Source organism: Anser brachyrhynchus (genome assembly GCF_964034855.1).
Source record: "Anser brachyrhynchus genome assembly, chromosome: 13".
Lineage (NCBI taxonomy): Eukaryota > Metazoa > Chordata > Aves > Anseriformes > Anatidae > Anser > Anser brachyrhynchus.
In genome coordinates, this window is record NC_137708.1 from 13173468 (window position 1) to 13198184 (window position 24717).

The 24717-nt window shown below is 38.9% G+C and overlaps 1 protein-coding gene across 14 annotated transcripts in view; it reads left to right on the forward strand.

Annotated features, from left to right (window-relative positions):
* Positions 1-24717, forward strand: part of AFF2 (ALF transcription elongation factor 2) — a 366650-nt gene that overhangs the window by 245037 nt on the left and 96896 nt on the right. For all 14 annotated transcript variants that reach the window (XM_080553964.1, XM_080553958.1, XM_080553963.1 and 11 more), the window contains one exon: positions 23644-23695. In XM_080553964.1, the coding sequence (XP_080410090.1) occupies positions 23644-23695 (52 nt within the window). The remainder of the gene's footprint in view (positions 1-23643; positions 23696-24717) is intronic.

Genomic DNA, 24717 nt, shown 5'->3' on the forward strand with positions numbered 1-24717 from the left:
CCCCATGAGGGTGAGAGCTGTGAGGACAGTGGTGGTGTCACCCTGCATGAGAGCTCCCCAGGCCAGTGCCGGGGAGCTGGTACGTCTACACAGGCCATGGCAGAAGGCCTGTGGGGTTGCCACAACGCTGTAATGCTCCCCAGTGCTGATGGGCTGGTGAAGCAGGGCCAAGCGCTCTGATGCCTCCTGTGCTGGCACCAGTTTGATCATCATGAGCTAAAAATCACTTTACAACACACCATGACACAGTGGAGGCATGGCCTTAATTCTTCAGAGGCGTGAAGACCAAGTATGAGGCCTGCACACGCTGAGAGCAGAGTTGGGCCCTGTGTTTTGATAACCTGGTCACTCCATGTGTGGCCTGCTCCCGTCTCCCAAATCCCTCTGCAGTCACGTGGGGTGCTGTTATGGCCAGGCTAATGACTTCAAAACTTCTCATTAAATATTCCTCTTGGCAAAGTTTGGTTCGTAGATGCTCTTCAGGGGGGGTCAGTCCTGAGTGTTAAAAAAACAGCTCTATTTTTAGGCTTTTTTCCATAATAAGATTTTCTCAAATGACGTGCTGCAATAAATGGGTCTTTTTAAATTTGAAAAGTTCAATTCTAAGTTCAGAGGTAGCCCTCGGGCACTGTGGTGGAAGATCCTTGTACATATTACAGAGTGATTATTGACAGAGTTTAACTTTATTGACCCTGCTCTCCTAATTCCTAACAAATTTTCTAAATGTGCTCTTTAAAATCCCTACAGAGCACTGCAGACTTTGGGTAATTCCAGAGCTGCGTCTGAGATTATTGCTTTATTACCTTCCTTTTTTCCATTCCCCTTCCCAGGATGCCTGGTCCTCTGACATTTCTTTTTTAATATATTCTAAGCAGAATATGTGTGTTTGTCCTTCCTATATCTTTCCGCTTAGCATTTATCCAGCACATCTGATCTATTCTGTTGATTCAGGCACTTTTTTCCTCCTGCTCTAACCCATCTCAGCAATGTACTTGCCTATGCTAAAAAAAAAAAAATATATTTTTTTCAGCAATTTGATAGCTTTGCCAATGGGTTCAATGAAAACAGATGGCTTGTTTATTCCTGTATTGATGACTGAGAATGTTCTGAAAGTCAGTAAACTTTCTACCTATCTGACTCCCCATGAGCAGACCTGTGTCTTTCTTCCCAGCACCTGCCATGAAATAGAGCTTCTTGCTGGATAGCTGACTTGACTCATTTTCCCCCACTGTCAAGCTTGCACAGCAGCTGAGTAAAAACCGTACTTGAATCAGCAAAGGAAAAATGAATATTTAATTCCTCCACAGGATTCTGGTGTTGATCACTTATAGCTACTTATTGTATAAATTAAGTACAGTTTGTGCTTAAGTGCTTTTCTTATTAGCTACCACTAAGGTTGTTAATAGCAGGTATATTCTTTGGATTTTAGAGAAATTTGCTTGCGCTCAAGTGCTTGAAAATCAAGTGACATGTCTATCTTTAGATAGGAAATCATTCTGAAAATGAGAAGGACAATCTGTTCTTCCTTATGTAATGTTTCCACCTTCCTTGGAGATAACCATATTGCATTAATATTCACTATGCCAAGAGATTCACTAAAGCATTTTCTTAATCTCACTTTGTTGCTATGATTGCAAATTAGGAGTTTCTTTTAAGGGTCAACCTAAGAAAAAATATGCTTTATTCATCCCAGGTTTTAGAGTTCTCTCATATATGAGTTGATAGAAAAAGTATTGTCTATAAAACATTGCCTAAAATTTTATTTTTTGTCATAAATTTTCACAGAATGAAAATTGAAAGGAAATATTTACTTTAAGAAAAAAGATTTGTGCTTTTGGAGTCTTCATGCCCCCTTTTCCTTTTTTTCCCTCTCAATAGAAAAACTGAAAGTGGGAAAATAAGAACAAAGATTTGTAATTGGACGTGTTTATAGTGGTTGGAAGAAAATTTTGCTGAAGAAAATTTGAGTAGAATGGAGCAAAAATAAAACTTTTCATAGAAATAGTTTCAATCAAAAGGTTTTTCTTCCTGGATAGATGCCAGTATAAAATGTAGAAACATTTTTTGCTTCATTGATATTTTTCTCTCTGGAAGAAGCAGCTTGTTTGGAGCTTTTGCTGGGTTTGTGTGCATGCTGCCCACTGTCAGGTTGTTTGGGGCTTCCTGTCACATGCCAAACCTCTGAACTATTTCAAACAACTGCTAATTCACACAAAATCAGCTTAATCTGAAAAACGGTCCTTCTTATTCCTTCCAAATACATATTTCTTTTCACAAAATAGTTTGTTATATCCTCATGCATCTACCCTGTCGATAGCACTGTTTGTTTCTGTTATATGCTGTTTTCACCATATATCCTAACAAAAGACCCTGTAATAATGTCCACGTCAGTTCACAGGGTTTAAGTTAAAATGAAAGTTTTCTGTTCAGGGTATTAGCTTGGAATTATCTTTTGGATGACTATTTTAGTCAAAAAAATATGTGTATTTTAGAAAAAGAGTAGGGAAAAACACATCTTCCCATTGGTTTATGTTAAAATCCCACAGCTGAATAGGATTCTGCAACAAGTGATGACTTTGGATTGCCTCATTGGCTTAAAATGCCCTCAGCTTCAAGAAATCATTGGTTTCACATTTTTTTACCTAATTAGGTCCCAGCAGAATCTGTAGCAGGAGACACAGAAGTGCCCAAAGAAGTGTCTCTGGGTGGTGGCCTTGTGTCAGGTTGGACATGGCAATGCCGGAGGTATGGCTGTTGCCTGTATAATGCATTCTCACGTGTATCACTGTGAGTCCAAAGATGTGTAGAGGAAAGCAGGGGAAAGGAGAAAAGAAAACTAAATAAAAGCAACTCAACTCTGCCCCTTCAGCATCAGCCCTGTTCCTGTTTCCATGACAAGTTTCTCTGTGGGGCTAAAGAACTGGGAGTGAGTTTATGAGGTTGGTTTCTGACAGTTATTTGTGCGAAACATAACTCTCGCTGACCCACTGAGTGCATGACCTGGTAATCTTGTACTCCTCACAGATTTGCTTGTCCCCATGTGCAGTTTGCGTTCGATGCTTTAAATAAAGACAGGTACTAATCATGGTGCTTGCAGTACTAATGAGAGATATTTAAATGGTACAAGGATGAGCTTGGACTACAGTAGATGAATTAAAACACAGGAGGGGGCAGGAGAGAGATAAATTTGTTATTAAGACACTAAATTGGTGCTCAGAAGAATTTGATTTTAATTTTAGCTCTAACAGGGACTTCCTGTATGACCTTTTGGAAACTGTGTCTTGGTTTTCAGTCTGTAAATACCAGTGTTTTTTCCTATCCCCTATCCTTTCCATTTAGATGGTATAGTTGCTTCAGCAAGGACTCTTTCATACTTTGTACTGACCTAACCCAAGGGACACAGGACCTTGTTCTCTCTGAGTGCAGTGGTATGTGTATGAGATGACATGAAGTTGTGGTTAGAGAGGAGGAAAGAAATGTAAAACTACAGAATAGATATATATGTCATTGGTTCAGAACTTATGGAATTTTATATAGGATGCTTGGGATAAACCTAATGAAAACATTGCCTATTATAGGCTATAGATTTTTTTGTAATGTCTGTGAACCACCGTACTGTAAGAGGCTTCTGTAAAAAAACTGTTAGCTTAATCTCTGGTAAACTCTAATAGGACTTTTTACGTAAGCTGTTTTTTAGCATGCATTTGAGATGAGTGCATTACCCATGAGTAGTGAACTCACAAGTGAGTTATGCGGGTAATCCCAAACAAGTGCCAATAAAATTTTTATAATACATAGCATCATTATGGAATTTGTTTATGCCACATATTTTATTGGAGAAAAAACCACGTTAGTCATATATTAGAAGGTTAATACTTTTTTTTTCTACTGGTGCTGTTTTTCACATCCCTCTACCTCAAAAGCCAGGCCAAGTGAACACCAGCAATCCTAGAAGGAAGGGAAAATTAAAATGAACACATTTTTGAGATCTCTCTGAAAATAAAACAAGGGCCAGATTCTAATCGCCTTACTCATACCAAACACCACCTTACTCCTTGAATAGCCCCATAGATTTCTTAGGGACCATTTGTCAAGTGAAGTGTTATTTGACATGTGTGGCAATACCCCAAATTGGCTCAATCTAAACTAGCTTTTCCCATTTAAGCCCTCCAAAGCTAGCTGTCTTCAGTGGTTAGAAACGCATTTATTTTCTTTTTAATCCCATCAAAAAAAAAAAAAAAAGGCGGTGGGGGGGAAAGAATTCTCATGCTGGTCTGAGGGCTTGTTTCGGCCTTTTATTACCAGACTTGGGTGATATGAAGCAGAATCCCAGCACTTTTATGAAAGGCTAGATAGAGAAAAGCTCTCTTAAAAGGGTGGCTGGCAGAGAGAGCATGCTGCTTCCCACCCCGTTTGATAGGTCATGTTTGGGCAGCAGAGATCGAGGAATTTGGGCCTTTTCCACTTCCACCAGCTGGAGTCAGCAGCATTATAAACCGCACCTTGTACCACTGATACAGCAGATAAAAAGCCTGTTACACTGTTGTAAAACCTTCTCCCCATCCTTTCAGCATATGAGCTGCCATGTCCCATATTCAGTTCTCCTTCTCTTGGGAGCAGTTATTTCACCTTACAGACTTGTATTGTATATCCTCCATAGTATAAACACAGTGCATTGTAAGAGAGAATTTTTGTCCTTTTTTTTTTTTTTTTTCCCTGCTGTCTTTGAGCTGGTAGGCATAAGTCAATGGCAGAACTTGGCTTTATTGAGAGCAGGATCAGGCTATAAATGTCCTGGGTTTGCTCTTTTGTCTCACATAAAATAACTAAAATAACTCCACCAATAACATGCCTGGTCTGCTGATGGCTAATCAAGGGTTGCTGCTTAAAGCTCCACACATAACCTAGCTATCTCCACATTAACCTCCTCCTTTCATTTCCTTGGTTATGTCGAATAGGAAACAGTTATTGAACTGCATTTATGTTCATAGAAACCATTTGATTAATTGACTGTGCTTTGAACTCTTGTGACCCGACATTGAAATATAGCTCAGACAAAAGTGACAGAAGCCCAGCAATGGGATGGGGCTATAAAAGAACACCAGTAAACTGTCCGTGGGCAGCCTGCGTTCATGTTCGTGTTTATCCTTGTGGAACTTGCTAAAAGTAAAGACAGATGTCCAGCTTATCTCATGGAGTCAATAGCAATAATATGTACGGATGCTGCTCACAGCGAGTTGAGCCTACTCCTGCTGTCACTATGTCTTTATGTGTCCACAGGGAGAAAACCTGGAAGGCAGGGGAAAAAAAATATAAGTATTGCCAGAAATCCCTGTAGGCTATCTGAGAAGGAGCGGATGTGTAAAGCATTTCTTTCTGCATAAACATTTAGAAATCAAGCTCTCATAAGTCAGGGATCCACCAAATGTGGTGTGAAGAGGCAGATGAAGCCTGCCTTCTGGCATGCCAGCATTTGCTGATTGATTTGGAATGCAGAAGGGCCCTTTTTATTTTTATTTTAAAATTTGAACCACATCTTAATACAAGTCAGGTGAAAAATAAATTGAAAAATAGCAAGCCTGAGATTACAGATGTGCCAGCTTCATATTGTTCAGTTTAGCTGAGGTCATAGTCAAACCCATCAAGTTCACATCATTTAGTGTATGGCCACTGAGGTAATATTCAAACAAAAGAAAAGCAGTCAGAATACTGATATTCTCCTACTTTGCCAGCTGGCCTCATTCAGCTGTACAAAGCACACGCTACAGCTACACAAGGAACTCTAAATCAGCAAGAAATACAGGTTTTTAAAAGGATATTCTGTTCCAAACATCCCATTCACGCTCCAGTTCTCTGACTTTAGATCAGTCATAAAGAGGAAATACCTCTCCTAATATTCAGTGTCATATTCTGAAATTTAAAATGTAAAAGCTATGCTAATGATGATACAGTTAATTTAGAGGAAATTTTCAATGGAGGACATTTGTATTGTGCTCAGTGGTTTAGAAAAAGCTTGGATTTCCTAGAAAGCCTACAAGTAGAATTACTGGCATCCATTCCTCCTCCATACTGGTGATGTTACTATGCTGGTTCCCTGCACGCAGGTATAGATTTATGTAGATTAATTTGGTATAGTACAGTGAATTGCCACTATGATATATATTTTAGAATTACTTCCTAGCACAGCCTAATGGCTGGAATCAAATAAAACATAAAAGTAGATTTATATAGATTGCTGTATAAATCAGATAAAGCTTTATGTTACCTAGCATTGGTAATGGAAGCTTTTCCTGCAAATAATATAGAAGTTGTTCATGTAATATTTTCATTATTTCAGTGAGAGTAAAGCAACAAAAAAGAAGAAAAGAAATAAACAAGTCTATCGGGCTTAGCCACCATTAAACATCATTAACTATAATTTTGCCTGACAAGTTCTCTCATCTGATGATGGGTGAAATGGTAGGAAAGTAGACTGAACAATTGCATAAACCCAAATGAGATATGCCCTTGTATTCTAAGTGTGCACAGTTCAGTCAGTTAAAATAGAGCCATTTATTATGCTTTAGCAGCTAGTGCTTAATCTGGTTTTAAATAGACCTTTTTTTTCTTTTAACTTCTTGCTGAGATTTAACTGGTTTGAGAAGATGCATGACATAGTGTTACACAATAACTCTCTCTCTCTCACCAGTTTACTTTGAAATAACTTTATTAGAGCACTGATGATGAAAATAACTCACAGGAAATGTAGATGGGCCTTTAAACAATGAATGTATTTGTTTTATTTGAAACGAGTGGATAAAGCCTTAATGAAAGAGACAAGAATACAGAGCGGAGAGGAGGGAGGATGTATAATGGGCAGAGCAGTGAGCAGCGCCCTCCTGGGGGCTCTGGGAACTCACCCAGGCAGTGGTGGGTGCCACAGGGCATCCCCTTTTCATCAGCTTCTCCAGGCTAATGGCTCTCAGCGTTTTGGGGGCAGCCTATCGAATTTCTTACGGGCACTTTTAATATGAAACTGTTGTTGTGAACCAGTAGGAAACACTTCGGCCACCCATTGTCAAAATGAGTTGGGAATTTATAGCAAAATCGCCTCACATAATACAGGCAAAACTCTCACCTGCCTGTATTCAAAGTGTGCTGTGCGATTGCTCCAGGTGGGAATGTCTGACCTGTACCTGGTGGAATATTTGGGCTGTAGACGTTTTGTTTGATATTATCCTGCAGTTTTCCACTTAGTCATTAGATCCCTCAGCCCTTGTTGTTTTTCACATGTAAGTCTGTAGTTATACCAGCTGGGATAAACACTTTCTTGAAATCTTACCTCTGGAAGAAATTTGGTTCGGTCCTTTTGCATGTGAAGGGAAATAAGCATCTCGTTTGGTGTTTGCACCACTGGTTGATTCTAGCTACATGGGTAGTTACCTGCGGGTTTACATCACATCCCGCAGAAATGGAAAGGGAAGTTTTTTCAAGAAATGATGCCTTTGTGTGTGCAAGAAGCTCAGAGCCCGAGTGACACCAAATTCTTCTTATAACTGTGCCTCACTGGCACAGGCTGCGCGAACAATAGAAGGATGGACCCTTTCACCTGCAGGTTACCAGTTCAAATTCAAAGCAGGATTGTAGTGAACAAAAGTCATTACACTCCCAGAGCTATTCAGTGCCCTGTGTGAAATGAATTGAAGGTCTCAGTCCAGGTCTAATGGACATGTGTCCAAATCCAGAAGCTATAATTTTAATTGGCACTCCTGTTGATAGAGGCAGCATAGAGGCCAAGGATTGAATGGGCATACAGATTGAATTTACTCTGCTTGTTCAGACCTGGGTTAAAAAACAGTAGAGTAGAGCACCAGATGCTTGTGTAACTGCTGCACAATATGAACGTTTTTTGGATTGAGAAAGAACTGCAAACTTTAAAAGCATTTATGGAATCTTAAGTCTCCCCAAAAGCCCTAACTATTTTTTCATTTAGAGAAAAAAATTGCTAGCAGTGTTCATTGAGCAGTCTGAAGCTTTGAGGTGTCTTAAAAAAAAAAAAAAAAAAAAAAAAGGAAAAAATGTTCCAATTAAAAGTAACAGAATACCAGGAAAATCAGTTAAGAGACTGTATGTACTGTGCCTTCATATGAATGAATGACTGTTTAAAAAGAACCAGATTCACTGGTCTTAAGAAAAAAATAATAATTTATTTTCCTAAAAAGAAATATGTTGTTTCCTAATAGAAAGGAAAAAGAATAACTCCCTCCTTCCCCTCTCCCCACCTCCCCCCCAAAAAGAGAATATGCCCCCAGCGGACTGCCTGAAGTGCTCTGTGACCATGAGTATGCATTGTGTTCAGAGACCATATACTGCTAAAACTCCTTGATGGAATGAGTTTTAATTTGGTTTACAGAAAGCTTTAGGGGATATGGCTCTCTACAAATTAGACCACAGGAGCTATAAAATGAAGGATGTCCTCCCTAATTAGAAACAGTGGAGAGGCCTGGTGTTCTTCCTAGTTATAGCCTCATGGGTACCCTCTCACATTTAAACTGGGCAGTAGATGCTTCTCTGTAACTGTTTCCTGGCTTTTTTTCCTGGAATTTATCTGTTGTCCGATTTTCTGTCTCCAGTTCTGAACGCACCTTTCTTCGTAGTTGTAAAGCCTTACCTGAAGTTTTAAATGTCATCTGCAAAACAAACATTTATTAGTGTGTTGCTTGGTGATCAGCCACCCCTAGCAGAGTATCTTATTTATTTTATATACCAGAAAATGGTTTTCAAACTTAGGTGGACGTGGCAGTCACTTTAGCAGGGCTCCTTTTGCAGTGTGCAGCTGCACCAACTCTGTTTTCTCATTCCTCTTCTTTTGAAGTTAATGAGAGCTCTAAGGATAGGAATATAGATGGACTGAAATAAATTATGTTTTATGGTAATCAAATTCCATTTTCCAGACACATTTTTTAACAAGAAAGTGTTCATCAGACTGGGATCCAGGATTTTGGACAAGAAAATAATACAGTTATTTAACTGCGGCTGGAGAAAAAAGTGGTGCCGGCAAATCTAATAGTGGGATGTCTACGACTTGTCATTTGTGCCAAATTATAAAACCAAATTTAAGCATAAATGCACAACAACACGAGGCAGAAATGCACAACAGAAAAGATTCAGCTACAACTGTATTTCCAAACTGCCTGGGAGTGGAGAGCTGAGTGTGGGGATGAGTTGGGAGCTATTCTGTGCTAAGGCAGCCGTAATTTTATGGTTTTAATTGTCAGTAAGAGAAGACATCCAGGCTCTTAGTTCTTCTGCATGTTTTCATGTAGACTTATGTGGAGCAGGACCAATGACTGGCCCAATGAAAGCTTTAATTTACTTGTGACATATTGTTTCCACTAGGAGTTGTTGTAGGTCAATTTGAGAACAATTGCTAGCTGAATAAAAGAGAAGAAAAACATCAAACATTGATCTGGAATATAAGTAGAAAATGGAAATTTAAAATCAATCAAAATATTTATTTTGCTGCCCAGCACAGGGTATTACAGAGAGGAGAGGGCTGTATTTTTAAGCATGATTGCTGCTTAGATTTTACCAGAATATATAACTGACCATGTCTCATGGCCGTCTTATTTTTGTGTAGTATTTCATCCTCTGGCTTTGTGGGGGAACTTTATGCCAGGAGAACTCACTGGAGACTGAGTGACAGATCAGGCTGTTGTCCCACATTCCCTTTCTACTAAATCACAGTTTTCTTTAGATGGAAGGTGGCTATTGTGAAGCTGTCAAACTGAGGAAAGTTAAATGGGCTGAAGTGAAGGCTCGTGTTAACAATAGCAGCTATCTCTGTCAAATGAAAGCTCAGCAGACAGTTACAAGGCAATTCGGCACTGATGGGTGGTCGATTAAAAACAACAAAAGGCAAGATGAATGAAAGGGGAAAATCCCTATTACTTCATGGTAGGAGCAAGGGGAAAACCAAAAATAAAATAAAAAGCCCACCTCACCCAGCCCTATAGCAATTCGAACAGACTTGTAGTTAGCATGACCTTCATAATCTCAGATATGACACAATAAAACTGACAAGATTATTTTCTCTTCAAGCAGTGCTGAAGTACTTTCGAAGTATTTTCATTGGCAAAAAATCTGGAAAAGTAAAATAAATGCGGAGTTCAAGGCAATTGAAGAATTCTTGAATCTGATAACAGCTGGAACATAGTGCCACCAGGAAAAATAGCTAGGTTTTGTGCTAAAAAAATTATGACTTGATCATTTTTTTACAGTGTCATATCTGAGATTTTGAAGGTTACACTGTAGACAACCAGAAGAGGATTAGAGAGAAATTATCTTTGAGCTCAAGGGAGCACCAATTTAAATTGGATTTGAGATATAACTTTTGCATTACCTTAGGAGATGAAAGGTAGTGTTGCATCCTGATAGTTACCCAACTACCTAACCATATGTATCAACTGGATTAATCTGTAGATTAACAGCTTTCGCACCAAGTGCAAGGTGTATCATGCAATTTCCTCTTCGTGGGACTCATCCTGTTCCCACTGAGCTAAGATCAAAACTCAGCAAAAACTGGGGAGGGCCTTACAACTTGTATGTCAGGCATAAGCTAAAGGTATACGTTCGGATTATAATGGGCACTAAGATTTAGAGTTTCAACAGCAAGCACTTAAAGTAAGATGAGAAAGTAAAAAAATAATAGTATATAAAAAACAATGTATTATTGCTTGTAACTATCCTAATCAGAAATTAAGTTTTGAAATCCTAGTGAAATTTTTTAGGACTCAAGCACCTACACCCACTTAAATCCTATAAAATTCCCATTCCTTTTCTTACAATATAAATGCAAGGAAGCATTTCATGACATTCAGAAAGCCAAAGAAAACAAATATGTTCTTACACAGCGCACAATTAGGACTCAGGTTGCTGCCAACAGCAGAGCCAGGGTTCAAAGAGATTCTGAAAAAAAGATTGGAATAAAGAATTTGGGAGACATATGTGCTCCACGGGCATGAGGAACCAACATTTACTTCCAGTTATATTAGGACAAATTCTGTGCCAACAAATTGTCTCATTGAACCGTCTCCCGTGACAGGATGCAGACTTAGATGTGCCATGGGCCTGATCCAGTCTGACAATTTCGATATATTATAGTATTATTTGTCTCTGTAATGTTGTGACATTATTAGAGTTTATCAGTAAAATTTAGTCTGCATCACTTCTAGGTTTTCTCCTAGAGGAAGAGATTTAGTATCTGTTTATCAATTTTATGTACTAATACTTTTGTTTATTTGTCTTATAATAACATCAGGATAGTCTATTTGTGGCCAAAGAAACAGGGTGCCAGGCCTAGTATAAATGTACAAAAGAGGAGGCCAAAAAAATAATAATAATGATATTTGGATTTTTCTTTTCTATAATGTTTTTATCACTGAGGACCATGTTATGATTTTCAAGGTGTTTTTTTTATGGTGTCATGCATTTCATAACTAAATTAATTTGGGAATATGTAAACAATATTTACCTACCTGTCAGAGAATCAACCAAAATGTATTCTTTAAAAACTTTGTGATAAAGTGATGACGCTGGGAGACAGTTGTTAAATCTCCTTGCTAGAAAGAGGTCATCTTTCTCCTGCTCTCGGAAATGACAATGTATGTCATGTTCTCGCTAGGATCAATACCATGACAGTAATTTGCAGGGTTTGCTATGAGTAATTAGGTATAAACAGTGGCTGTGGATATCTTTACCATACCCTTTTAAACCAATAACTGAATATTCTTTTCTTGGTTCCTCCCAGCTTCGTCCTTCTAACACTGGAGAGGGTTCCTCAAGTACAAACTAGCAGATAGTTCAAAAGTAACCTGGGTTTCCTGGGGAATATGAAGAACAGAGAATATTTGTATGTGGGGTGTGTGTGAATGTGGGTAAACGCTAGGTTTTCCAAAGTTACGCTATTTGCAACGATACTGAAAAAAAAAATAATAATAATAATAACCTCTGTAGATTTCAGACCAAAGTGTGGTTTAAGCATGTGGTATAATTTATAGGGTAAACAAACTTTCAGTAAGAGCTAACTATATCAGGAAACTTGTTTAACATGCACAGAAGGCCCTGTTAAATTATTTCAGTGCTGTAATTCAAAATGCTGGGGAAAATTCTCCTGTATTATAGCCAGTGCAAGATTGGGTCTGCAGCCAAGTACATCAACATAAATGTTCAACTGTCTGGGGAAATACAAGTCTTACGCTGTTACTTAGGGGAAAATGTGCACAGACATGGTGGAGCCCCTTATGAAACAATCCTCATTTTGTTAAACAATAGGATCAAATTTTCAATCAGGTTATCAAGCATATTGCGTTCTTCAAGCTTGCCAAGCAAAGAGAAAGTATCAGCATGAAGACTGATATATTTTTACAGAATTAATGATGTATGAAACCTGGAAGTGGAAACATACATTTTCATTTTATCCTCTAATTTTTCTTTTTACATTATAAGTGAAAGGAAATGCTTGGAAGTATTTGCAGTTATTCATATCTGTTTATCTTAGAGTGATTATCAGAGCAAACAGTGTCAGGCATTGTGTTTGGATCTGAGCCTGAAAAATAATGCTTGCAGGAGCAAGGATTACTTGCATGAGTCAGTGTTTTCAGAACTGTGCCTGGTACTTGATTTCTATCATGCATATTCAGTGCCTTATAAATCATCCCGATTCAGAAATCATTTACGTATTTTTTTCATTTATCTCTTCTGTTTGTATTACTTTTAGTACATGCTAGGTTCACTCCATTTATACATTTTTAGATTGATCCACAGGATGTTCATTTAAGGATAAATGTAAACTGTCTTACTGAAGATTCATTTCTGTTTGCAAAGTTTGTACTCAATCTATGGGGTAGGTGTTGTGACTTCGGGATGTGCGATTTTGCAGCTACAGTAGAATTGGCTTTCAAAACTGATCAGAAATTTAATGCAGTGAAAATAAAACTCATCTTCCTCAAGATCATCTTATCTTTGCTTTCTATGGGGATTTTTTTGCTGATTGATGAGCCCTGAACATCCTTGTGTACCAGGCAGAGTCCAGCAGTATATTTATAAAGCTGTAATGAGTTTGCAGCATTGAAAACCCCAGGCAGTTCTCTCATGCACTCATAATAAGCCCTGGGCACTTGCTCATCTTCTCCATGCCTGACCCCTGCTCTTTATTCATCCTGCACCATCAGCATGCCAGCACACAGGACTTCATGCCCTCTTGGAATCCTGCTTTGGTAATGCACACCCCTGAAAATCTCTCTTTAAGTCAAGTGCTCAGCTTGAAGCATTCTAGAAAAATCTGTCATGTGACAAGTTCCTCTTTTCTCCGTGTGAACAAACACTGTTTCCAAACCAAAACTCCCATTCTCCATAGCCTAACACATCACCGAAAGCCATGGCGTGGCTGCCTTGCATTGCCTTCTCAGTATCAGCCACTGGAAGTCCTCCCTTTACAAGGCTTTATTAAACACCTTGAGTCTTCCTCTTGAACAACCAAAGAAATACTCTCCAGTTTTATGAAGCTGTTGTTCATTTGCACTGAAATGAAACAGCCAGACCCCTTTATTGAGTTACAGGACACTCACCCACAACAATTCATTCATGAGGACAAATTGACAGGGATCTCAGGTTGAGAGGTTTCTGAATCCTTGGGGTCAGAGTCTTTGCTGGCATTCTTCCACTCATTTGATTAGTTAGGGTCCACTCACACTGAACTATTTAAAATAGAAGCACATTGTTCACACTACTGCTTTTTTAGAGGCCAGTGTTGTGAAAGAAGTTGGCAGGTTTTGCCTTCAGCTTGCTCCTTGCCAAATATTCTTTATCCTTTCTCTAAAGAGATGAGTAGATGAGCAGTGTCTGAGCTTTAGAGGCTTTCTTGAGTTCCTTTTAGGAGTTTGTAAGCTTCTTCAAATTAGGAAGCACTATAATTTCAGTGTTCCAATGGTCAGTAATGGCAATGGTCAGTTAAAAATGGTGTTTCTAATAGAGGAAAATCTGCTTTGTATTCAGATGAGACCATGTATCTACTCCTTTCCTATCCCTTCTATTCATCCTCCACAGCAAGGCGGGCACAAGTGTATATCCTACAAACGCACAGTAAGAGATTTTTTTATTTAGTTAGTCTAGCATTTTCTTCCTCTGAGTCCTTCATCTCTGCCTTCTCTCTTTTCCACTTTTTTACTACTGTTTTTAATGGATTTTCTTTCTCTGTTCATGCTTAGTTCATTTTGTCCCTGTCTGCTTAACCAAGGCATGAACCTAATGGCATCCATGTTAGAACTGGAAAACTCTGTTGGGCCTAATACTTGACAGAAAATAGTTTTTCCCTTCTATGCATACGTAAGTTAGGAAAACTGAGGGAAAAAAAGGAAAAAACACAGGAGGTGATGTGTCTGCATTGAGAAACATTAACTAAGCAGTGCCCTTTTGCAGAGCCGTGTTTGGTTTCAGGGTATAAACATATATTGGCTATGAACACTGTTCAAAGAGCTTGTTAAGGAAAGGAGACTGGAGGGAAATAGCTCTCATGTTAATTTTAGTCAAGAGGTTTTTGGGCCTTGTTATGGCTAAAAGAGTTCAAAGTAGGGAAATGATTTGAGAACTGGGGATAAATTGTCCTGTTTTGTTTATTTACTTGACACCTTGTACTCAGCACCCAAGGTCCAGGCAGCTGCTTTGATTTGCTCACTCAGAGCATTCTTTGCATCTCTTTTGGATTTCAGATCCACCCTTATACCTAAAGGGTAGATGAAGTTAACTCGTGGAGGAAGACTGCAAAGCCACCCCCATCCTCCCAAGGTCCTGCTGCAGGACAGTGCCAGAGCAGTGAGAAAGAAGGAGAGGTCCCCTTGTGCACATTGTGCTGTGTATTGGAGGCGTAGGACACCCGTTGGCCTCAGCAGCTACTGCAAATGGGCTGCGGGATGGGCAGATACTGGCCCCAACATCCCATACAGCTGGTGTGGACAGGCTGTGGCTGCCACTGGAGCTCACAGGTTGGAACGGACTAGAGCTGTGGATGAGCTGTGCCCTATAGCAGGCACTGGGTGAATTTCCCCTCCTCATCACCCTGCTCTCCAGTTCCACACAGTCCTAGTACCCGTGTTGGAGAGGGACAGAGTTCATCTCAGTCCGTACTCCCGCTGTAAAGCGCCTTGAGGGCTCGCTGTCATTCTTATCACTGACACCAAATTGCAGTCTCTCTCCATGACACTGAACTCTGCAGACAGCATTTTGGAATTAGAGGCAGATAGTTCAAGCAGCAGAAACGATTTTATGTGTTTAAGTAGAGTTCAGAGCTGCAAAAAAATGCATCAATATAGAGGTTTTAATGAACACAATAGCTGCTTCCACTCCAGACCAGGTTATTGAAGCTTAAGATTTCCAGACACAACTCATTTCCAATCTGCAGAAACAAAAGGACTCTACTCTTCAGATACAAGATTAGTCAATGTAAGTGGAAAACAGTGCACACAGAAAGATTTGTGAATGTCATGTTGGTACTGACAGCTCATCAAACAGCTCCTTGAAGGACTCACTTTGCTACCAGATTAAAAATGGAATAAAATAAAAGATAAAAGAATATAATCAGTGAATTAAATTAATGTCCTTCTATATGCACTGTAGAGCATTGGATAGACGAACCAGTCTTATGTTATTTGTTCCCTGGTGAACAACTCTTTTTAATACATTTTCTGGTATGATTTTTTAAAGTCACCTTTTCAAGTTGCTATGGAATTATCAATCATTGTTTAACTGTGTGCTAAGTTCCCAAAGTCTTTGTGTGTAAATATGCCAGCTGAAGGCTTGTTTACCAGAGGAAATACTGGTGCTCTGGCTAGGAGACAGTTTTAATCAAATATGGTTGCAGTAAGCAGGTGTTTTTCATGCGGAATGTATTGGAAATGAGTATGTATCACAGAAATGGCTCTTGGACTATATATTCTTCTTGGTAAATAGCAGAACCTGAAATTGTATCTGCTGTTGTGCTTGTGCAGAAGGAAAATAGGAGAAGCTTTGTGTGCGCTAGCAGAATATGGCACACTTGAAAAGGTGGGGGTCCTCATTTTATTCTTCAAAAACTTCAAAAAGAGTACAAGTTTTACACAGGAGTTTTTAGAAACTGTAATTAGTCCTCCCCTGTATTGTTCGTGGAGCTATGCTTTTCTTTGTTCTTGTCTCTTCTTTCTCCTTTTTTTTCCCTTTTTTCTTCGTGATACATCCTTCTGAGGCCTTGCCAAATGGGAGCATGTGATACCGAGGAGTCATTGCACAGTGAGGGAGACACAATGTAATAGAGATTGCACTTTTCTAGACAGAAGGCTTAAAGACAAGAATATCAACACACCTGCTTGAAACAAAAAGATACTGCTTTTCTTGACTTTTTAAACTAATCATGCTATTCAACTATTCTGCTCCAATTCTGTTCCCAAAGAAAACTTCCAATAGAATGGACCTCAGTAAGGGTGCGAGTCAGGAAAGTATTGGGTATGCTACAACATTATTCATGCTAAACATACTGATCTCCATCTATGTTAACGTACAGATCAAATTTGGCAGCAGGTTTCTCCCTCCTCCCAAAGTTCTTGTCTTGGCTTTAATGAAAAGCAAAATGCCTGTCAACAGAGCAGTTGTTGCAATGCACTTAGTAGCAACTTAATATTTTAGTTGCCTTTAAGAGCTTTTTATGCATGGAGATTAATGGATGGCTAGATAAAGAAATTCTTCTGCTGAAAGAATTCATTTTGCTTAATCCTTTTGAAATTAAGAGATGATATGGAGAGGTGAGTAATGAAGTGTACTCCCTGATTCTGAGGTACCTAATAGATAACCACGGGGGTTACTTTTCTCTCACCAGCTGTAATTACACTAATTACTGATATGGTGCCAGAAACACTAAGGCAGACTGAGTGTGACAACACAAAATGGAGTGTTTCTTAGCGAGACATCTTTCTCCATCAGCTGGACCAGAGGGAGGCTGACCGTGTTATGAGGCTAATGTGTGCCTTCTCCTGTGGGAGGGAAGAGACCAGGTACCTCTATCGCTCATAGGCTTTTTGGCGGTTGAGACACGAAAGATGACTTCAGTTCTTTCTAAAGGGAGGCAATTTCAGGCCAGAGGCTGAGGACTTGATCTATTCTTCAAGCAAATTGGTTCTAATCAGGCCACTGAAGCTACTCAGATGAGTAGAAGTTACACCTGTGAGTAAGAGCTCTCCACACTGAGCTTGTCATTGACCAGAATGTAATGAAGGAGAATGCTGGATAAGGAGAAGGAAAAATTAATAAACTACATTTAAGTATATATAAAATCACTGGACAAGTGGCCCTGAATATTAAGGTAAATGGTGCTTGTAAATTCCATTTAATCTTCTGAGATTTTCTTTTACCATAACTCTTATACTATCTCAGAGGAAATATTTTAAAGATGACTTGCACATTTCAGCAAAAGAATGAATATCAGGTTTCAAGATTTATAGATGGAATATTTTAAAACAAAAGATCTTCTTTTTTCCTTTGGTATTACTCTACCATTTATTTTCATTTCCCCAGGTTCTTTGTCCACTGTATTATGAACTTCTCGGGGGAAATCTAGTGTTAGATGTTTTCACACATGTAGTTCCCCTTCCTCCCCCTTGATGAATGATAAAATTGCGCTCCAGTGTGTGCAACACATTCTAGAAATACATCTGAATTCCATTATACAGTTTGTCATTTGCATGATACCTTTTGAGTTACCACTCTCAGAGAAGTCCTATATACTACAGAGAAACGCACTAGGAAAATGAAAAACAAGTGCAGTGTATGTCCAGAGGGTAAACTGGCATAGCTTGTGTTGATCTGATGGCCTTATTTCCATGAAAGTTCAGGGGTAGAAAAGGTTGCACGTCAGTGCCAGTCACTATTTGCAAGGACAGTGTTCCCGCCCCATAAGTATTGCAGCAAACAAGTTTAACAAGGGCTTTGTAGCTCAGGTTGGTAAAGCGCTACTTTTTTCACCTCAAAGATGTGTATTTGATTCCTGCCTTTTCTGGATTTGAGTCTTATTAAGTATCACAAGTGAAATTTGCAATAACAGTCTACACTCTCTTTTTAATATTGAACAGTATAACTAGTTGTAGCACATGCATCTCCAATCTGAGTCATACAAACCTTCATTTTAGTGTCCATTTTTATCAGCGGAAGGCTGAAGCAAGAGGGAACTTCTTTCCTTGGAGAGCTCCCAATGTCATTTGTATGCTTCCTGCACCTACCACTGCTTCTCCTGATCAGAGCTTTGCCGTGTCTCTTGTGTCATTAGGCTTTGTTTCATCCTTGCCTTTTCTTGTCAGATAAAGTTAAGTGGTACATCCTCCACTAATGGGACAGAAGCATGGTTTACCTGTTGAGGTTGCAAGGACAGTATTCCAGATTTACAAAATAAAAGCTGAGTATTTTGAAAAGCAAGAATCTTAAATATGTATTCCCATTTTACCAGAGAGAAACCCAGCAAGAAAAGAATGGCATGTCCGTCTGTCTGACATCATTGCTGGTCCTCCTTCTTGTAGAAGCAACGCTTGTGTTTGTTGTGGTACGATCCAGACGTGATATGCATTTTGTACAAATGTCATTTGACATGAGCAAGTTAATTTTCTGGGCAGCTCAGGATTAGGGAATTGCCCAGTATTCCCTTCACTGTCTGCTTGCAACCCCCTCTTCCCTTTCCTCCATCCTTTCCATTCCCACAAGGCTTTTTTACACACAAGTAGAGCTCCAGCACAGTGGTGAACTGATCTGAGAGCAAATTAGAAGTGCAGAACCTGGATATCCTATATTTAGGCTGCATTTCAAGCACCTCTTCTTCCCTGATGAAGCTGTCTCACGAAACCTACAGCATCTTATAAACACAGTGTTCTCCCAGCACGGCCCTACACAAGCAGAGCAGGAAGAAATGCATAGTGTTCTCAGAAGCTTGCTGGCAATACGGACCTTATTCACTTGAAAAAAGCATTTAAATAAGTTATACCTGAAACCAATGAAAGGATGTTGAGCTGTGAATGTACTCCTTTAAGAAGTTATAATGCTCTATAAAAGTACCTGAAATTAAAGTCTACTGTGATGGTGCTTTTTCAGGGAGGAGAATATTTCACATCTCCAGTCAAATCTTGACTTACTTATTCACAGGATCCCAAACCAACAAATGTGGTGTGCACAAAACACCTGCTGAACTCAGCAGTAGGGTTGGCTCCAAGTGCCTGTCACACACGGTTTCAGTGTGTGTGCAGCTTAACTTGGTGGCACCCCAGAAAGTTACAGCCCAGACCCCAGAGCTGAGTTTGGGGTTCTGCTGCTTTTGCTCCTCCCTGGACGGATGGGTGGGAAAGCCCAATTGGGTGACCCCAAATGTCCCATTAAATCCTAGGTCATCCTGCTCTGCAGCTTTGGTGTCTCACTATTATTCATGACTTCTTTGAGCAGTTCAAAAAGGGTGTCTAGACTTATATTGTAACCCAGTAACTCATGTTGTAAGAACTGTGTGGAGTGGCTAGAGGGACTCCATGACTCATTCATGTTGAAAATGAACAAGAAAAAAAGTGTAAAACAAAGTCTTGCCTGCTGAGAAGCAGAACCCGTGCTGGGACTTGCATAACCTTTTAATATTGTCTGTTAATAGAACAGCCACAGAGGGGTTTCAGATTAATAAACTTTTAAACTGTTATCCAGCATATTTTTTTGAATTATACTTTTGGACAACATGTGTAGAGTCAAAGAGAGAAGATAAAAATTTAGCTTGCTATGCCAAAATCATCGTAAACAGATCTAAAAATAGCTTATTTTGATTTCAGTTCATCTCATTTTATTCTGATGTCCCTTGCAAGTTGAAGTCTGCTAAAAAAATATTTTATTGTTACAATATCTGGTAAGACTTTTACAGAAGACATCATAATAAAGCCCTCATTCATACATTTGTCTAGTTAAATTTGTAATGTAAGAACAATCTGCTTTGGGAGCTTGTTCATCCCTGGAGGAAGTGGGTATTGTAGTCAGTCAATGAGATTGCCCCTACTTACAATACAGATAAATGTGTTGCTTTGTCACAATGTTTCTGCTTTGCAGTAATTTCACATTTCAAATTACAAACCTCTGAAAATTGTAGATTATAATAAATATGCTGACACAACTTCAACTGATAGAGTAAATGGCATTGCTCTAATAATGAAATCAAAAATCCTACTTAATCCCACTCTTTCCCTAAAGTGGTGTTTTGCATTAGCTATGGATGAAAAGACAAACAAGTACATGTATATTCAATAATAATGTCAGCTGGGTCAGAGAAGAATAGGAATTAAAATGAATTCATAACACCTCTGGAGATGGCTTTTTGATACAGTTAGTTTTCTCTTTGAATTGCCCTCATTGATGATATTCGTTGTAACTTTAACATATCCACCAAATTGGCCTTTATTAATGGCTGGCCTGATCTTAATAACAAATATACACTGTAATCTCCAGTCTGCGTGTCTTCTGAGGTTAACAGGTACATAGAGCAGAATAGATAACGTGTATTTACAGGAATCTCTCACTCAAGAGAGCCTAATTTCGTGTTCAAACCATCCAGATAGTGTTTGAGAGAGTTATAGATACAGAGCACTTCTGGCTCAGTGCTTTGAAGCTGAAGTGGGTTACCTCTGTAGGTGTGACAGTGAAATAGTCACCTTGGATTAAGGTTGCTGACAGTCTTAAAAAGCCCTTTCTGGGCTTTGAGTGTGATCAGATGCTACTTGCTTATAAATGAGAGTTAATAGAAACATTAAATGGTACAAGCTACTATGACCCATGTCTTCAGAATATTTAGCACGGTTTAAAATTGTGGAAGACCATCTAGACCTCTACTTTCTGTAAAATATTACCTCGTCTAGCCTGCTCTGGGAGCAGGTTATTTGAACTCTTCAGCATCCCACTTTCATTTGCAGATACTGTGTTTTTTTAATTTATCCCCTCACTTCACTCCCTACCATCTATTTGTTGTTGATACCACACTTGGTTTCTCTTTAATTATTCCATCTGCCAGAAGAGTGTGATGCATTTTAGAAGCTGTGTGGTTTAGTTGTTTAACCTTTGAGTTTTGTAACTGAATGAGATGACATATTCTTCATTTAGCGGAACTGGCTAAGAAGAATTATATACTCCAAGTGATAAGCTTGAAACTGCTAAAGAAATACCAAAAACCGATTTTTTTCCTCTCTCTAGTCATCTAAACATCCATTAGTCCCTTGAAGGGAATTCATAAATCCTGCAAATTTAGTTTATCTGAAACCAACTCTAACAGTTGTCCTGCCTACTAATCATGTTTTATATCCATTTTATATTTTTCAATATTCAATAAACATGTCTTGTGCTTACTGTACTTGTTGGAAAGTATCTGCAGCGTAGGCTGTATAAGGACAGTTATTAATCAGCCATTTCAGATGACTGTTTGGTTAGTTTAGTAAGTGTACTCATTTATCTTTTTTATTTTTTTCTTTGTTCTTTCCATCTATCTAATGTGGAATTTCTTTTGTCCTTTCTGGTTTATTTCAGCCAGAATATGTCAAAAAGGAACTTAACATGTAACAAAGGGGAAAAAAAAATCTTATAGCTGGAAAGAGGGAAAAAAAAAACACCTTTTGGGCTTCATTCATGAAACGATCCTTTGCATTATGTCCTCTTAGATCTGCATTAAAAAATAATAATAGAGCACATTATCTAGCAGTGCGGCTTTAAAGCAGTAGATAATTTACACATTAAAGTGAGATGTAGGTTTAAAACTGGGAGTGTAGGAACGAATAAGAGTCAGAATGATATAGTCCTGTATTAAGTTGGTCTCAGTTTCCTGGGGGTATTGTCCTTCTGGTGTGTAATGAGACTCGCAGATAACAATCTGGGGCTGCGGATAGATCGAGGTAGGGCGGCGTGTTGAGAACGGCACGGCAAGTAATGACGCTGGGGAAACAAATGAGTGTGTCTGCTAGATAAACAGCATAAAAAGTTCCCGTTCATCACCAAAATCCAGGCCTCTAAAGATTAATATTTCCCGAAGAATTCTTACTTTTAGAAGATTCTTTATCAATGCTACAGTCTCACTTTTACGGGTTCACATATTACAGGGAGGCATCTACCATTTATCAAGAGGTTAATGACTGGTAGTTATGTGTCCAGATACTGTGTAACCACGGAGCTGCCCGACAACAGAGGTCACTGAAAGACAGATGACTTACAAACTGGTTTAAAGATCTCCTTGCACTTTCTCTTTTTAAAAGAGCACCAGCAGGGCTTCGAACCTTCAGATATTTCCCCATTGGGATTATTGTCCCCTCTTTAAAAATTCCATATGCCAGGAGGCTTCCATGATTTACTGGCAGTCTTCAAACAACAACAGAAAAACTTCCTAACAGAACATCCATTGATTGCTACAATAAAAAATCATAGACTTCAGTCTCCATCAAAGCAGCAAGGAAACAGTAATTGCAATTTGCTGGTCTCCTGCAGTGGGTAAAGGAGATCAGCCTGGGAGAAAAGAAGCTCAGCACTTTCAGTGGCTGGCACAGCAGATCTGGGTGAGATGTGCTGATTCATTCATATGTCATCCGTGAGAAAAGAATTTGTCAAGGTGAAAAGATGGGTGTGAGGTAGAAGTGTGTCCAAAGGAATATCAGCTCTGAGGAGGACCACCAGATATAAGTGTGGCTATGGGGGAAGCTGTAGGGGAAAGTATATGGTGGCTGTTAGTCGTGTCTCTCTTGGTAGACAGACCTTGAAAGCAGAGACCTTTCCTGCAAAGTTGTAACAACAAATAATATGGCTTCTTACCTGGTATGTTTCAACATACCCAAATCTTGCATTTAAATAAATAAATAAATGTATAAGATGAATGTTAACATAGTAGCATGCATTATTGAACTCTTCCTTCTGTCAAGGGAAAGGAAGGAGACTTTGGGACAGCCAAATCTGTTAGGAGTTTCCTTTCCCTTTAAACAAGGGCAAGGAGCAGTAACATGAGATTTCCCTGTAGGAATAAAAAAAAAAAAAAAGGAAAAAAAGAATATGAATTAGCAGATTCCTACTTTGCTCTGCCTTCAGATACTAACAACTGCGATGTCCCATCAGACCTCAGAGAAGCTCCTCTTCTTGATTTTCCTCATTCAGCACTCTCAGTTTGGTAAGGTGGGATTGGTGCAGGCCTCTAGAAAGATCAGTAATACCCTAGACCAAGAATGAAACACAGAGGATTTCTCAGCTTTTAGCAGTCTCAGAGCTGAATTTCCTTTCCCCCTTCTGATTTAGAAATACACATAGTTGTCTGTGGACTAATCACTGTGAGATAATGTGCAAATAACAGAGGACATGAAGGAGGAACTGGCTACTAAACTTTATGATGGATGAGTTTGAAAGTCATTTGTTCTTATGTAGCATCTCAGAAGAACTAATAACATACATACACAGAGTATTCATCACAGACCTTATCACAGGTCTGATCCCGCTGTTGTTGAATTGAAAGGCAGATTTGCCTCTGACTTTGGTGAAGGCTAGATTTGGCCCATTGTATATAACTTTAATTCACTAAGTGTAATTCTGTTTTGTCCTCTACTTTTTTTTCAGAATGCTTGAGGATGATCTGAAACTCAGCAGTGATGAAGATGACAATGAACAGGTAAAATATATCTAAGTGCATGTTGAATGTGTTTGTGTGCAAAAACATTTTGGGGTGCTGCAGAATCCATTATTTTAGATCTTACCTGCATGTAAAACAACTTCTGAATCTTTTACAGTTATTCCTAAGTCTGTCTTAGGGTGGAGAAACTTTTTTCTTAAACAAGAATATGTTTTGTCAGTTTTGCTAAATTAACCTAGTGAAATGGATTAAACTAAGCCAAAACATGGCTAGCCTTGGACTAAAAGAACATGTATGGCATCATCTGGGAATAGTTAACGTGCTCTGAGTTTCTATCTTCCATCGTACCTAATTAACTGTGGAACGGCTTCCACTTGTTTCCCGCACAATTTCTGAAATTGATGACTTGTTTGGAAGCGGGTATAAAATAACCACATCAGACCACTATCATAACTGCAGCGTTGTTCTGCACTTTGCAATTCTTTTGTAGGATTGCACCCATGAAGTTGGATCTGTAAGTTTTGTTCCAGTCAGTGAGTAAAGGGATGGGAGCCCATAGCCAGTAACTCAGAGATTCCCATTTGTGAGAGGTAAAATCTTCAGTGTGTAGTTGTAAATCAATACTGAAAGTCTCTCTGCCTTACTTGGGACGTTAATGAAGAATCATTTTCAGAAAACTGTCTGATGTCATTCTTTATCCTTCCCGCTTTATAAATATTTATGGGTAATGCTGGGAAATAAGGCTGGTGAAATTCATATTCTCAACATTCTTATCAGAAAAAAAATTGAGACTTAGGGTTAAATTCATCCTTCATGTTACTTTATATACGGAATAGGCTTAAATATGTAAACTTCTGCAGTAAAGAGAAAAGTAATACTATAACAGCATAAGATCAAGAAAAGTAATACTATAACAGCATAAGATCATCATAGTCTGTTCAGCTGGGAAATGTTATTTATAAGTGGATCTTTCTTTCTTATTTATTTTTAAACCATCTGAATGTTCTCCTTTAACCCACCTAATCCATCCTTTAGGGTCATGCCAGGAAAGATTTACCTTC